At 51.2% G+C, this 16,029-nt stretch overlaps 1 protein-coding gene across 1 annotated transcript in view; it reads right to left on the reverse strand.

Annotated features, from left to right (window-relative positions):
- HTT (huntingtin) overlaps positions 1-16,029 on the reverse strand; it is a 149,154-nt gene that overhangs the window by 39,284 nt on the left and 93,841 nt on the right. Inside the window, exon 41 of the mRNA XM_042985075.1 lies at positions 1,953-2,160. Within this exon, the coding sequence (XP_042841009.1) occupies positions 1,953-2,160 (208 nt within the window). The remainder of the gene's footprint in view (positions 1-1,952; positions 2,161-16,029) is intronic.

A 16,029-nucleotide genomic window follows, 5' to 3' on the forward strand; every position in this document is an offset into this window, starting at 1 on the left:
AACGCTATGGAAGTTCCAGAAGAAGCCACAGAAGACAATCTCGGTGCTCTTGGGGGAGGCACACATTTCTTGGGTTGGACAGAAAAAGAATGAACCAGAATAACTGACAAACTTGATTTCATAGAATTTTAACATTTCTGCTCAAGTGAAGTCATGAAAATAAAACAGCAAACCACAGAACGAGGGAGACCTTTTACGTTACCTCTGACAAAGAGCTTACATCCAGAATATAGAAAATTGACAGCCCAGTAACAAGACAATAGACAGCCAAATCTTAAAAAACAGCAAACATCCGAATGTGTACTTTACAACAGAAGGTATACAAATGGCCAACAGGCACGTGAAAACACGACTGACTTTCTAAGTCACGAGAGAAACACGAATGAAAACTGTGATGACGCCGCCCTGCACCCGCTCCGAGGCCTAGAAGGGGAAGCGCCTGTAACGTCCCGGGTGGGGAGGATTTGGAGCCGTTCGAACTCACAGCCGCTTCCCACGTGTCTCCCTCTGGAGCAAACCTCCTGTGAGCCGTCCAGAGCCAGGCGGTCTCAAATGTCCCGACTTCCTAGATCTGTTTTCCTGAACTTTCACTCCGAAGACTTTCCAACCAACAGAAAAGCTGAAAGGTTAATTCAACGAGCAGTCACACACCCTTCACCTAGATTCAACCACCAGTATGTTGTCACCTTGTGTGCACACACACGTGCCCTCCACACACACGCCCTCACACACGTACGTGCTCTACGCACGCGCACAAACCCTACGGGCACACACACTCTACACACGCACACACGTGCACTCCACGCGTTCTCTACACGCACGCACTGTCCGGGTCTCTGGCACGAGCCCCCGGCGGCTCTCAGGCCCACTCCTCAGGGACTCAGGGCCTCGCCCGGCGTGTGCTCCGCGGACCAGAGCATCACTCCCCCCGGGGGCCTGGCGGAGGAGCAGAGTCCCAGGCCCCGCCAGTGACCTGGTGAACCAACCCTGGTTCTAATAAGCCTGCCAGCTGCCTGGTGTGTGCACTGAGGAAGCACCGACGCGGAAGACACTCATTCTCTGTCCCTGACTCTTACCGTCGGTCGTCATCGTGACAAACTTAACAATGTTCTCGAAGCCTTTCAAATGTTTCCAGTAGCCTGTCTTCCCCAACTAAACCGTAAGCACGCTGAGGGCCGGAAACGGGTGTTGTTGTTCCTTTGCGTCTTCCACAACACACAGCACGCAGCGGATAGTGAGTGACGCCTGCCAACACTGGATTTTCCAGCTGAAAGCAACGGTGCGGCCCAAATGGGACCCCAGGCCTCCCAGAGCTCAGCCTGTCCACACTGAGCAGAGAGGAGCCGACCCGGGCCCTGCAGCCCCTGCCATCTCTAATTTCTGGGGCTTTCTCTGCTCACCACGGGCTCTCGAGCCTTCCAGAAACACCACACTGAGGACCCAGCTTGGGGGATGGGTGGCAAAGCTTCATTCCCACGTGTGTGCAAATGCCCAGAAATCAAGGCTTACGCCTGAAAACTCTTTGCAAAAAGGGGGTCACCCCCAATCAGATACTTAGTAAGTCTTCTCGAATGATAAAAAATAGGGCATTTCCAAGTACTTCTGAAATGCTGCTCAGTAATTACTTCATTATCTAAGAATAACCAGAACCACATTTAACTTACAATGAAGTTAAGACATTGCAACACGTCTGGCTCTGGAACCAATTTAAGGACGAGAGCCCAGCAAGAGGGACACGGCATGACCAGAATGAACCACAAGAGGGACAGTGTCGAAGAACTTGTCAAAGAAACCACACTTAAAAAGCAGCAGCTATTGTAAATGCCTCTGGTCTGACCACGTTCCTCCCCACGAGAGGAAGACGGACAGAGAGCGGAATCTGCACAAAGCCTCACGGACACGGGGCCAGACCTCCCGCTGACCGCTGTCCCGGCCCACGGGGGCGGGCGTACCTGGGGGTCTGCTGCACCTCTGCCCACCAGCGGTGGTCGGTGTGGCTGACGAGCAGCAGGATCTGGCACCAGAGCAGCACGAGCGCCGGATGCGTGGGCACCATGGCGCGCACCTGCGCGTTCAGCCTCTCCAGGCCGTAGAAGCTGCTGTCGCTGCTGTCCACCGTGAGGAGTCTGGAGGCGGCTGCTGTGATCCTACGGAACATTCCTAGAAACAAGCCAAAAGTAGAACTGAGAGGGAAACGTCTTGGCGGCTCACTGGGGCCCGACGCTCTGTGGCCACAGGAAGACTTTACACAAAAGGTACACCCTCAGCTTTCTCCCGTACTTACACAAAGCATTTGGCACTTAGAAAACTGGGCTTTTGAAGCAAAACCCAGACATGCTGCTTATCTAACGGAGCAGCCACGGGAGCTGACGCCTTATTCGCCGGGCCTTCTCTTCCGCCCGTTAGCAAGTTCCCCAGGAGCCCCGTGCCAAGAGCCGCACCTGCGCTGTGACAGCGGACCCGGCTCCACTGAGGAGCAGGTGGCCCACACCGGGTGCCACAGGTTACTGCCCCTGGACAGCAAGGCTACTCTGGTAGGAGCGGCAGGACCCTCGCGACACCCCACTCACAACGTAATAAACATCTCCTTGTTTGCAAAGAAGCCTCAAGAGCCCGTGGTGAGCAGAGAAAGCCCCAGAAATTAGAGATGGCAGGGGCTGGAGGGCCCGGGTCGGCTCCTCTCTGCTCAGTGTGCAAAGGCTGAGCTCTGGGAGGCCTGGGGTCCCATTCGGGCTGCACCACGGCAAGTGCCCACGCCAGACCCCAGCCCACGCTCCACAGACTGCTGAGAGCACAGGGCCAGCACGGGCCCTCCTGGGGCGGGGCCACCACGAAGCCAGCCACCTGCTCCGCTTGGGCACATCAGCGGCACGCCCGGTGGCACTCTGCCCACAAGCCTGTCCACGGCATCGCCCTCAAGGCCTGGACAAATCCCCTCCGGGAATTAGCGATTTCATTCTGTCCCCTCCTTTAGACGGATACAAAGTCAGCTCAAGACGCCTCCCGTGCCATCTGCCCGGGCTCCACACGAGCTGGCCCTCGCCCCAAGGACCAGCAGACACGCACGCGCTGCAAGCCCAGCAGGAAGACCTAACACAGGTGGGGGCTGCCAACGGCTCCCTGCCTTCTGTATCTCGAGTCTCCTGGCGCCACGGCTGGGGAGTCAAAGTCTTATTTCCGGTTTAGGTTCTACAACATCCCAAGTGCAAAGGGGCCCTAACATGGGCAAACACAGACAGACTACGCTTTGTGTATTCGTTCCCTACTACTTTGTGACTGTTGCGCCTCTGACCTGAGGCAGAGAAAGAGAACTAACCAAAACAGGAGAGTCACAGCACAGGACACCGGGCTGGCCTCCTGGGGCACCCAGGGAGCACGGCAGACATACTCAGAAGGTCAGTTCCAGCGAGACGTCCAGCGCTCGTCTTGTTTCCGGCTCCGTTTCCAGGGTTTTCTCTGGGTGCTGCGTGGACAGCATCACCCACCTCCGGCCCACTCAGCCCGGGCCCGGTCCTTCTCCGTGCCCTCCATTATTGCACGGGCTCCTTGAGGGCCAGTGGACACGAGGGAAGAGGCAGGCGCTGTCCTGAAGGAATAGGGGAGCCAGGCCGGAGAGCACAGGGAGCGACAGACCACGGAGGAGGGGGTTCACGGAACAGGGGCAGGAACCCACAGTCAGAGCTGTGTTCAGGGGCCCGGGATGCAGTGCAGGCTCTGGAATCAGACCACGGCTCCCCCACTTACCTGGCCCTGGCTGCACATCACCCGGGTCTCAGCTTTCTCATTTGCAAAATGGAATTGGGAGCAGCAGCTGCTCAGAGCATCAAACAGCAAAACCTGAGTGAAGGGCTCAGCAAGGCACGGGCCAGAACAAATGACCAGCAAGCAGGGCTGCTAGGAAGGTTCTCACGGCCTCTGGGGGCAGGGGGTTCGTCAGCAGAGAGGGCGAAGTGGAAGGGAGAGCAGAGGAAGTCAGGCGGCTCGTTGGGGCGGGGAGGAGTCAGCAGCAACACTGAGGTCTGAGCATCTCCCACGGTGAGGACGGACCAAAGTGGCAAAAAGGAGCCAGAGTAAAGCAGCTATGCCAGGGGACGAGTTCAATTTTTATCCTAAGTGTGACGTGCTGGCAAGACACCAAGTCACACAGCTACGAGGAGGACGGACACGAGAGATCGAGGCAGTCAAGTCCGTGGGGCGACTCAGACTATGTAGACGATGATGAGTCATCTCTGCAGCAATGACCAAGCCGGGCCACAAAGGGGACAGTCCTACTGAGAGTGAGGTGGGAGACAGAGACAGAGACAGGGAGTGTAAGAGAAACAGAGGAGGAGAGACAGAGATACCAGGAGAGAGAGAAGAGAGACCAAGGATAGGAACCAGGAACAAGAATACCCAAAGGAGAAAAGACTCCTCTTTGCTAGATGGTGTGAGGAAAACTGGCTATTCACAGATAAAGAAGAAAACTGGATCCCCACCTTATACCACTCACAAAAATGAACTCGAAATCAATTAGACTTAAATGTAGAACCTGAAACCGCAGAACTCCTAGAAGAAAACAGGGGAAAGCTTATTGACTTGGGTCTTGGCAACAATGTTTTGGACGTGCCGCCTAAACCACAAGCAACAAAATAAAAAATTAAACAGGTGCCGGGGCGTCTGGGTGGCTCAGTCAGTTGAGCGTCCGACTTCGGCTCAGGTCACGATCTCACGGTTCGTGAGTTCGAGCCCTGCGTCGGGCTCTGTGGTGGCAGCTCGGAGCCTGGAGCCTGTTTCAGATTCTGTGTCTCCCTCTCTCTCTGCTCCTCCCTGGCTCATGCTCTGTCTCTCTCTCCTTCAAAAATAAATAAAAAATTTTTAAAAAATAAAAAATAAAAATAAAAAAAATTAAAAATAAATAAACAGGTGAGACCACACCAAACCGAAAGCTTCTGCACAGCAAACGACCAACAAAATGAAAAGGCAACGTACAGAATTGAAGAAAATATGTGCAAACAACACATCTCGCGAGAGGCTAATGTCCAAAAAATATAAGGGACTAATACAACTCAATAGCAGACAACCGAAGAATCCGGTTAATAAGTGGGCAAGAGACCGACACAGGCATTTTTTCCCTAGACACACAGATGGCCAACAGGCGCATGAAGAGACGCTCCACGTCCGCCACGGTCAGGGAAACGGCAATCAAACCCACTACGAGCTCGCGCCTCCCCCCTGCTAGGACGGCTGCTACCAGAAAGGCAAGCGTTGGCGAGGATGTGGACAAAGGGGAGCCCTCGTGCAAACTGCTGCAGCCGCTGTGGAAAACTGCACAGATGTTCCTCCAGAAACTAAAAATGAAATGGCCACACGGTCCAGCGATCCCACCTCTGAGCATTTATCTGAAGGAAACAAAACCGCTATCTCGGAGGTACCTGCATCCCCACATTTACTGCAGTGTTACAACACCCAAGACGTGGAAACGACACCAGCATCCGTCAAGAGATGAAGGAGTAAAGAAGGTGCGGTATACATACGCAGTGGTCATGAAAAAGGAGATCCTGTCATTTGTGACAACATGGACGGATCCTGAGGGCGTTATGCTAAATGAATGAAATAAGACAGACTGGGGCTCCCGGGGGGCTCGGTCGGTTGAGCACCTGACTCTGGATTTCGGCTCAGGTCACGATCCCAGGGTCACGGGATCAAGCCCTGCGTTAGGCTCCACGCTGAGTGTGGAGACTGCTTGGGATATTCTCTCTCTCGCTCTCTCTGCCCCTCCCCCACTGGTGCTCGCTCTAAAATAAAAACAAATAAAATACAATGAAATAAGTCACAAATAAAGACTAAAACCACATGATCTCACTTACGTGTGGAATCTGAAATACCGAACTCAGATGCCAAGAACAGACTGGTGGCTGCCAGAGGCAGGGGTGAGGGTGGGAGAATCGGGCGAAGAGGGTCAAAAGCACAAATCCCCGTTATTCACCCCAACCTGTAACGTACCACATGGGGATTCTAGATAACACTGCCGTGTGGTGGACTTAAAAGTCGCTAAGAAAGCACATCTTAGGAAAATAAAGTGCGTAAGTGCGTGAAGTGATGGACGGTGCCAGAACTCACCGCGGCCATCACGCCACAGCGTCCTCGCACATCTAGTCAGTACGCCGTACCCGTCAGCAGGAAAGTGTTACGAAGTCACTTCCATCTCGGGAAGGCTGGCGTGGGGGGAGACAGAAACCAGGAACACGTGCAATTAAGAGGCTGGAAAGAAAGCGTCATGAAGGAAGGCGGGCGGCGGGGGATCCGTCCCGCAGACATAGGAGGAGCACACGAGGCCTCTGCGCGGACACCCCTGGTCACACGGCTACAAGTGGAGAAACCAGAGCGAGAGCGCGAGAAGTGCGACGTTTACTGTGAAAAGCCGTGAAGTGAGTAGAGAGAGAGGACAGGGGAGGAAGCCACAGAACAAAGAAGGGGTCGGTTTGTATTTTGGTTCTTCTGTTTTTATTTTTTTTACGTTTATTTTTTTGAGAGACACAGAGCCCAAGTGGGGGAGGGGCAGAGAGAGAAGGAGACAGAGAATCCGAAGCAGGCTCCAGGCTCCGAGCTGTCTGCACAGAGCCTGATGTGGGGCTCGAACTCCTGAACCGTGAGATCATGGCCTGAGGCGAAATCAGACGCTCAACTGACTGAGCCCCACCCCAGGCGCCCCAGGGTCGGTCTGCTTTTAGCCAGAGGCCAGAAGAAAAGACAACATGTGTGTTACCACACGCTGCATGACGGGGACGGGCGAGTGTGTGCAGACACACAAGGGGCAGGAGTGAGAGGAGCAGAGGGAAGAGGAGATGGGAGGAAGGGACTGCGGGGCTGTGTCTCTTTGTCCGGAGATGAGCCAACCCGAGGGGAGGGTGGGACACACATGCACTGGTAAAAGCTCTAGAAAGCCCCCTGGTCTGTCTGGAGCCCTTGGCAGGTGGCCGATGGGGCTGCTGGTCCTGCCGTGACGCCCACCTCTGATGTTTGTCACCTGGGAAATGCTTGGTTTCCCTCTCTGTCAGGTGGCAGCCTGCGCCCTGAGGCCTGTCTCCCCTCCGGGAAGCAGTCCCCCACCGGGGCGAGCAAGCCCCTGTAAAGGGTGGGGGCTGCTAAGAGCTGCACCAGAGACACACAGGAAAAAGGATGCAGCTCGCTTCCAGCCTAAGGCAGTCTTGTCTACCTTCCCTCTGCGCTTCCTCAGCCAGCAAGGCCAGGGTGCTGACCCTCACGAAGGTCAGGGGCCCGGGCTCCGGTCTCCACAGGGAGAAGAGCTCCCAGGGAGCAGGAACACCATCCTGCACGGGCACACAGACGAGAACGGCCCTCTGCTGTGTGAGCCATGGAAATGCTGCTTGCTTGTTACAGCAGCTATGTGACCTCCACACAAGAGGAGTGCGAGTACCTGACCCGGGTTAGAAGATGCCCTGGGTGGGGCCTCCCTCCCCAGTCCCTAGCAGCGACCACTGGCAGAGACAGAGGGAAAGAAGGCCGGGCCCAGGGCACAATGTCCCGCGTGGCCGGGAGGCAAGGGAAGCCAGGTGGGCCTGAGGACCCGGGAGAAGGGCCAGGGCCTGGGGCCTGGCGACAGTGACAAAGGACTGAAGGGCACCCTGAGGCAGGAGGGCAGACAGAGGCTGTGCACAGAGCAGACCCCCCTTGTCCTGTCCTCTCGGAGCTGAAAGAGAGGTCTGTCCAGGAGCACTGCAGGCAGGGCTGGGGCAGGTGGGAGAAGCGGGCTTGGGAGGCAGGGGCTCCGCATTATTGGACCCCGAGGGTGGCGGGAAGTGCTATCAGCAACCCAGACAGCGTGGTGTAAGACAGAGGACAAAGGACCAGAAAACATGGCTGGGTTTTCCTTCTGGGTTTTACCATATGACCTTTCGGAGCCTCAACTCTCTCATCAGTAAAAAGGGGGATCTCACAGAGCCGCTCTAAGGACTGATGGGGCACCGCCTGTGAAAGGCAGCACCACCCCACCCGCACACACCGTCGTCCCGGCAGTGCGGCCACCGCAGGCCTTGACGCCGGCCCGAGTGAATCTGGATCAACGAGGAACCATGTTCTCCCTCTTCACGTGCTCCTGCGTGCAGTGGAACACTGACCCTTCCAGAAGCACCAAGAGGGAGCTCTGCCAGCCTTCCTGCTCTGCCCACAAGGAGGGAAGCGAGCACGCGGTGCTCGCCTTCTGCCGGCCCCGGCCCTGCTTCCAGGAGGGTCTCTCAGCTGCTGCTGCCCTTGGCAGAGTGGGCATCTGGACCAGACTGTGGCGCAGAAGGGCACGCGATGTGGACTTGAATCCAACACAGTAAGCGGCTTGGACTTACTGTGGCCACAGGCCAGAGGGCTTCAACCCAGCCGCACCAGCAACACAGCGACGTCACTCTCAGCCTGTGCCTTGTGTTCTAGCACCTGCTTCTAACTGGCTCATCTCGGCAGAGAGGACAGGGTGTTAGATACCCAGGTTTGTAGAAGGAGGCCAAGTGTATTTCTTGGCTGTGTGTTAAAGTTGGTTTGAATATGAAACAGGCCAACGATTTTAGGATTCTTATCCCCTTCTCTAAGGGACCGGAGTAAGACAAAAGCAGAGGTCAAGGCCATTATTCAGACTAGTTTCCATTTTGAGAAATAATACCTGAAATGGACAGATTTGAAGGTCTCAATTTTTAGTGGTGGAGTGGAACTCACTGCCTTTGTTTAATCAAAACATAAATAAAAATTACCAACTTTCTATGTGAAGTGCACCTTATTTATATAAAAGTGCAAGATTATTTATTTAAACTTCATCTCAGAACCAATGAAATACGGTGATTCTGTCCCCCAGTATCTTTAAAAGAAACGCAAAGTAAAACAGATGGAGACAGAAATTTATATACACACAGACACCTTATTCGCAAATACTGAACCAACGAACAGCATCCAAGACAAGGCGGGAAAGTCCACGTGCCCGGCACCGAGTCCCAAGCTCTTCAGTAGAACACGCCGCGCCCCCCCCCCGCCCCACCACCAACACCCTGTCCTGATACAGCGGCCACTAGCCACATGGGGCTGTTCTAACTTAAGTCAATTAAACTTAAATAAAATTAAAAACAGCTCCTTAATCACACTAGCCACATTTCAAGTGCCCAAAAGCCACAAATGGCTGGAGGCAACTGTATCAGTGCAGACGGAATGTTCCCACGATGCAGGAAGCTCTACTGGACGGCCCCGCGGTGGACTGCTGAGGAAAGGAAGAGCGGGAAGGGAGAGCGGTGAGCTGGCATACACCCGGAATGGCACAGAACTCCACGTGACGTGCAGGACACAGGACGGGTCACTCTTACCCCAAGAGGGTCAGAAAGTAGCATTCGGAGATGAACTGCTGTCCTTCTGGTATCAGACCCAAACCGATCGGTGGCCAAATATCAAAATGACCAACATACTCAAAATAACCTATTCTTCATGTGGCATAATTATTTTCTTGACTTTAAACTTATTACAGTGCGTCAGTGAAGCATAAATCAAAAGATCTTCAAAACAAAAATTCTTTCAACGTTAGTAACGAGGAGGGTTTGAAACTCGAGTCCGCTGGATAATTGAATCCTGGCCGTGCCTCTGTCTGAGGGCAACAGCAATTAAATGAAGCAGCCATGAAGACGCCGCCTTCTCCGCGACCCCGGCCCCCGCCTGCCTCCCCAGTGCCGCTGTGACCCTCGCCCCTGCGCTCCCAGTGGTCTTCGGGCCTTAGCCGAACAGAGCCTCTCGGAGACCCCATCCTCCCTCCTCACCCCAGCTTCGCCTACCGCCGCACTACCCGCGTCCCTCCCCAGAAACAGCCAGACTTGTGCTTCTCTGTGTACCGTCCTTCCCACTGCCCTGTGACAGCCACGCTGGCCTAGCTGACCGCCACGCACCCAGAGCGCAGCCTGGCCGGGCGGACTGGGCGCATCCCTGCCAAACGAAGGAAGGCTGAGAACGACAGCCATCTCTTGCTGTGAGGTATGTACTTGACACGCGTTTCAACTTGTACTAAAGCAGCACGTGCGCGACGTAAAACTCCAGTAACAGAGAGGGGCTCTGACCGTACGAGCGCCCTGCCCCGTCCTCTTCAGGCAACTACTTGTGTCTCCTGTCTCTAGCTCTCACGGTTGCCTCCAATATTCCACTCGACACGCTATATTGCTTGTGGCAGACCAACGACTGTTTGTCCGCGCCTCTGGCCTTCCCGTCAGGAAGTAATCCTCGCTCCCTCTCGATGAACACCGTCCTATCTGTCACCTGCCCACGTTGGTCAGAGCGCCGGGGGCTCACGCACACTCACAGGACTCGAGCCAGGGCTGAAACCACAGGCGGCCAGGGGCTCTCCTTCCGGCCACGAGGAAGAAGCCCACCAGATGACAGAGGCAACACAGAAATCAGAGTCGAAGCGTGAAATAACTCAACGAGGCAAGAGAATTAGAACGCCCGAGGTGCTCGTTCCTAAGGACAACAGTGACCCCTGTACTTGCAGGAACTCAAGCCAGTAACTCCTTTTCTTGCTGTACTGTAGGAAAGAGTCCTGCCCCGGCAACTGAAACTGCCGATTAGTGGAGTCATGCTGAGTAGTGGTTACAGACTCTCTCCTATGAGAGATGAGATGTAGGTCACTCATGCTGTCTGTCAGTTTAAGTCATTAAGTTTTTAGTTCTCTTGCCTCCATGGCCTCTATTTTTTGTTGTCAACTGTATAATTTTTTTAAATGTTCACTTATTTTTGAGAAACAGAGAGAGAGAGACAGAATGAGTGGGGAAGGGGCAGAGAGAGGAAGAGAGAGAATCCCAAGCAGGTTCCATGCTGCCAGCACAAAGCCCAATGCAGGGCTCGAACTCACAAACCGTGAGATCATGACCTGAACCTACACCAAGAGTCAGATGCTCAAATGACTGTGGCACCCAGGCTCCCCTTGTTGTGTGGTAGGGTCCCCTCCCTAAGCAAAGAGAAAACACCTCAAGACAACCTGACTAGACATGTACGTGACAACATCCTTTACGACCTTGTAACATGAGACCAGCTAATCAGACTACATGTTTATGTGTGACCATATATGGAAAACAAAGAAGTAAAAAAATATATATATATAAAAAACTACATCATGCGGTGTTCGGGGCTCAGTTCTTTGGATACGAACCTAACTGAGCGGTGCCGGCAGGAATAAAGTTGCTTCCTGGAAAGAAAAGCCTCGGTGTCACAACTCTCTGTGTGAGAATCCGGCTACATTACTTGGGGGCTCGTCTGGGATTCGGAGATGGTGCTTTTCCACCTCCTTTGCCACCGGGGACGCGAACCTTGGGGCGCCAGGGGAGGAGCCCTTGCCAGGCGCCAGCGGACCGCTTGATCCACAGCAGACTAGCCCTCCCAGCGCACCAGGGCGAGGACCCCACGTGCACCAACGGAACCCGTGAGGCCCAGGAACCAGCTCAGGGAGACTGAAGCGGGTTGGAGTCGCCGTGTGACTGTGTGTGGGGACTTGTCTCTCGTTCATTCCCTGGGTCAATGACTGTGACAATCAGAGCCAACTGTCTCTGGCTATTCTATCTCAGAACGGGGACTGTAAGGAATATTCCCAAGCAGCTGCCAAAACTCCTTTCGCTTCGGGGAAATTCCCCGTCTTCTCCGGACGGACATGCACTGCCTAATCCCACTGGTGGAGAACAAAACAAAAGAATCCTAGAGTCTGTCCCTGTCTGAGCTGACAAGAATTAAAACTGGGAATTCTCTTTCTCTGCCTTCTGCTGGCACCTCCTCTCTTCTGCCTCCCCCCGCCACCCAACCGCTCCACCTGGGGGTCGGCCTGCAGAACTGGCTGCTTGAGCATCATCAGCCCCTCCTCGCACGCCAGAGGTCGGGAGCGGAAGACCACCGAAGCCAGAGTTCCCCACTGGTGCCCCAGGCAAAAACAGACAGTGGGGAACAAACTGATTAACTCTTAAATGGACACAGATGGAACATATTTGGCATTTAAGTGGATTTAAGTTTGTTGGTTTACAATAGACAGATCTTTAGAGTTATCAGCATTAAATACACAAAACTTTTTCCTTCCTAAGGTTTTCTAAAGGTCAAATAATCTGCCATCTCTGTTGCAATTTGTCAGCAAAAAGGTGACTTAAAATGATGGTTAATTTTGTCTGTCTCAAAGTTTTCACGGGTAAATGTTAAGATAGCTTTCAAAGTCTTTGGTAACCTAAAACGTTAAAGTTTTGCTTCCATGATAAATTAAGATTAAATTAATTACATATCTCACGAGATAAGAGGCTAAAGCACTAATGACTAGGTGTAGGTTTGTGCTTCTGACTTGTTTCAGAGAAACTAAGGACATTTGGATCTGTGGGAAAACATCCTTTATGCTTAGTGGATTCATAAGTTTGCCATCTAAAAAATACTGATATAACAAGAGTTCACAACCGATTACTAGTTTTCACTGGAGACTAAGGCTTCTAAGAGTTAAAAATCTGCTAAATGTAGTTAAAACTGATAAAAATAAGAAAAGCCAACTCTGTATGTGAAAAAGTAGGAGATACAGGGGCGCCTGGGTGGCTCAGTCAGTTAAGCATCTGACTGCGGCTCAGGTCATGATCTCACAGTCCGTGAGTTCGAGCCCCGCATCGGGCTCTGTGCTGAAAGCTTAGAGCCTGGAGCCTGCTTCAGATTCTGCGTCTCCCTCTCTCTGACCCTCCCCCGTTCATGCTCTTTCTCCGTCTCAAAAATAAATAAATATTTAAAAAAATTTAAAAAAAAGTAGGAGATATAAAAAAAGTTGTAAAAAATCAAAAAAAATATTTTTGTTACAGGTAAGAGAAAGCAATTTTGTCCTAAATGAGACTGGTTATTTGGAGAGGAATGGCTAGGGACAAAATCTAATACAAAGAAAAGTCGTAGAAGGTCTGTGAAGGGAAATCTTTAAAAAGAAATTTTACGTGTGGCCAAGACGGACTCAGGTTAAAATAAAAGGACTTTAAAAGTGCGCTGGGTTAAGATTAAAATTCCTCCTCCTTTGATCCAGAAGCTGAGAAGGTGACGGCAGCACCCTCGGTGCCGGCCTCCAAATCCTCCACATTTGTGCTCTTCCTGTTCAGCAGAGGATTGGGTGCCTCTGCCACCTCCCTAGGAGGGAGGGAGGATGTACGAAGGGCTTTCACTAAGATACATGGGAGTCATTTTACTACACCCGGCCCACTGTATGCCAAAGAGGGATGTCCACATAGCTGAAACCTATTTATGTGGGTATTGTTGAGAAAGGCAGGGAAATAGGCCTGGACTGTGGCCCTTTAACCCCCTGCCTCAACAGCCAATAATCAATATGTAAGTTACCGCTGGGCCAAAATAAAACTAGCGCATCCTATGAGAACCATGAAAAGTCTTGCTTGGTCACAGTCCATACCCCCAAGGTCCTGCAGGCGGGAAACGGAGGGGTAAGGAAAAACCAGGAAAGACCAAGCCAGCTCTCAGACCTGGGGTCAAGCATGGGTTAAGAATGACTACTCCCGGCACCTCGCAAGATCGACAGGGCTTCTGGCTGCCAGTCGCATAGCCAGCCAAAACATGGGGCCAGGAGATGAGGTTTCTCTGGCCAGCTGTAGAAAATTGAGATGAGGGACAACTTTCTTCCTTTTTCCTATAGGTGGGTAATTCCCCAACCAAGGCATTACTAAGCAACGATAGGTGGATCCTAGTTTACCGGCAACCCTTTCTGAAGTCCAGCAATCAGGAGGGGACACAATTAAGGGCCCCTTACCTGTACCCAACACAGACCTAGACAAGGAGGGAGGGAAGTCTCCCACCTCAACCTCCTCCTCCTCCTCCTCCTCGGATCCTCAATTTCTTTATATACATATATAAAAAAATACAATTCTGCTCCCTGCTACCCACCTTATCCAGGACCTCCCCGTAACGTAACAGCCATGTTTCCCCTACAAAGAGCTAGAATGCCAGAAGAAAAAACCTTTACATTACAAGGTTTAAGACAGATAAAAGGAGATCCAGGTAAATTTTCTGATCGGATAAGCATATAAAGACTTTTCAAAATATTACGTTTGTTTTTGAGTTGACCTAGAAAGATATAATGCTTTTGTTAAATCAGACCCTTAATGAGATGGATGTTTTGAAAAAAAATTAAGGAAATCTAAGATTTAGCCCTTAAATCATGCTAAAATTAGCCAGTATTTTGCAAACACAAAATGAGAGCCCGATGGCCTTCTTGGAGAGGTTGAGGGAGGCTCTCACTAAATATATGGCTATCTCCCCTGACACCTGTAAGGCTGAGATGATTTTAAAGGACAAATTTGTCACTCAATCAGCCCTAGATATTCAGAAAAAATGCAAAAATTGGCTGTTGGCCTTGAAGGGACCCTGGAGGAGCTCTTACAAGCTGCCAAGCGGATATATTACAACCAAGATCAAGAGAAAAATAAGAATAAAAAACAAAACAAGACAAACAAACAAAAACAGAAAAGGAGGCTTAAAAAAAAAACTCTGAGGCCTTAGTTGTGGCCTTACGTACTATGTCAGACCGGACATCCCGAGGTCCTGGTACCAAGTGCCATTTATATGGCCATTTGGAGCACTAAAATGAGAATGTCCTCCGACGGGACAACCAAAATGAAAATCCCATAAGCCACGCCCCTTATGTGGAGACAATCTCTGGAAATCTGAATGCCCTCGGGGACCTCTCTCTGTGAGGGCTCAGATAACCAATGTCCCTGGGAGGGACTGACCAGGGCCTGGGGATCTTCATGGTGGCTCCCCAAAACGAACTGTCCATCAGAAACCCAGAGCCTCAGGTAACTCTAAATATAGAAAGAAAACTGTTTGATTTCCTTCTTGACACCAGGACTACCTTTTCTGTCGTCCTTTCCACTCCAGGCCAACCATCCAAACACAGCGGGACAATTAGAGGCTTCTCCAGAAAACTTCTAACTAAATTTTTCTCTCAGTCCCTGGGGGGTATATGGGGAAACTTGATTTTTTCTCATTCTTTCCTGATAACGCCAGAGAGCCTTGCTCCCTTGCTAGAAAGAGACATTATAAGTAAATTAGAGACTATGGTGCTACCAACTCCAGGACAGATAAACAATTAGGTGAGTTGTGGAAATTACTGGATATTGTAGGTTGTAGATACCAGGGTTCAGGAAAACAGTTTGCCGGCTATATCAATGAGTAAGGGAGACTCAATCCCACCTACTCGCCCCTCCAAAAAAACTGGGGTCTGACTCCTAGACACTCTCTCCGGCCCTTGGGATGGTTACAAACAGAGCAGGGCAATCACTATTACCAAGCTCACCGAGCTAAAAGATGATTAAAACACAGCATCAGGCCTTTCATTTAGGGAGGGACAAAACTTATCAAATGGCCCAAAGGAGGTTTACTGAAAAAAATCTGTCAAGGACAGTTCTGCAAATGGTATCAGCCTGTGAAGTGTGGCTTAGAAACAATCCTTTCAACCACAAACTTGCTCTCCCAGGCAGTCAAGGAACTGGAGGCCATCCAGGAAAGACTAACAATTAGGTTTCATTCCTATGCCAAGGTCAAAGCAATTCCAACATCTGTTGGTATGGATTGATACTTTTACTAATGAGTAAAGACCTTCTTCTGCAAGACAAAAAAGACACAAAAAGTAATAAAAGTTCTGTTTTCTAGAGTAATACCCAGGTTTGGCTTGCCTAAACTTTTGCAAATTAATAATGGTAAATGGCTTCTTTGACTCTTTCTTTGGTAGAACTCCTGGCTCTTGAAAAAGTTTTATACCTCAAAATAAAGCAGACTGTCTGCTTATACTCAGCAAAACTTTAAATAAGTCCTCACAAGCATTAGATGCTTAAAAAAAATTTTTTTTTTAATTAAATTAGGACCAAACTCTTGGAAATACAGCCACCATTGATTACTTTTACTGCGCTCCTGCTTCTCTATCACCTAGGTTATGAAAGATTCCCCGACATACGTTGTTTACAAAGTCAGGGTCTCTCCTAGATTGTTTGACAGGTTTGAAAACTGTAGACGTTATCT

This window comes from Panthera tigris, chromosome B1, assembly GCF_018350195.1.
Source record: "Panthera tigris isolate Pti1 chromosome B1, P.tigris_Pti1_mat1.1, whole genome shotgun sequence".
Lineage (NCBI taxonomy): Eukaryota > Metazoa > Chordata > Mammalia > Carnivora > Felidae > Panthera > Panthera tigris.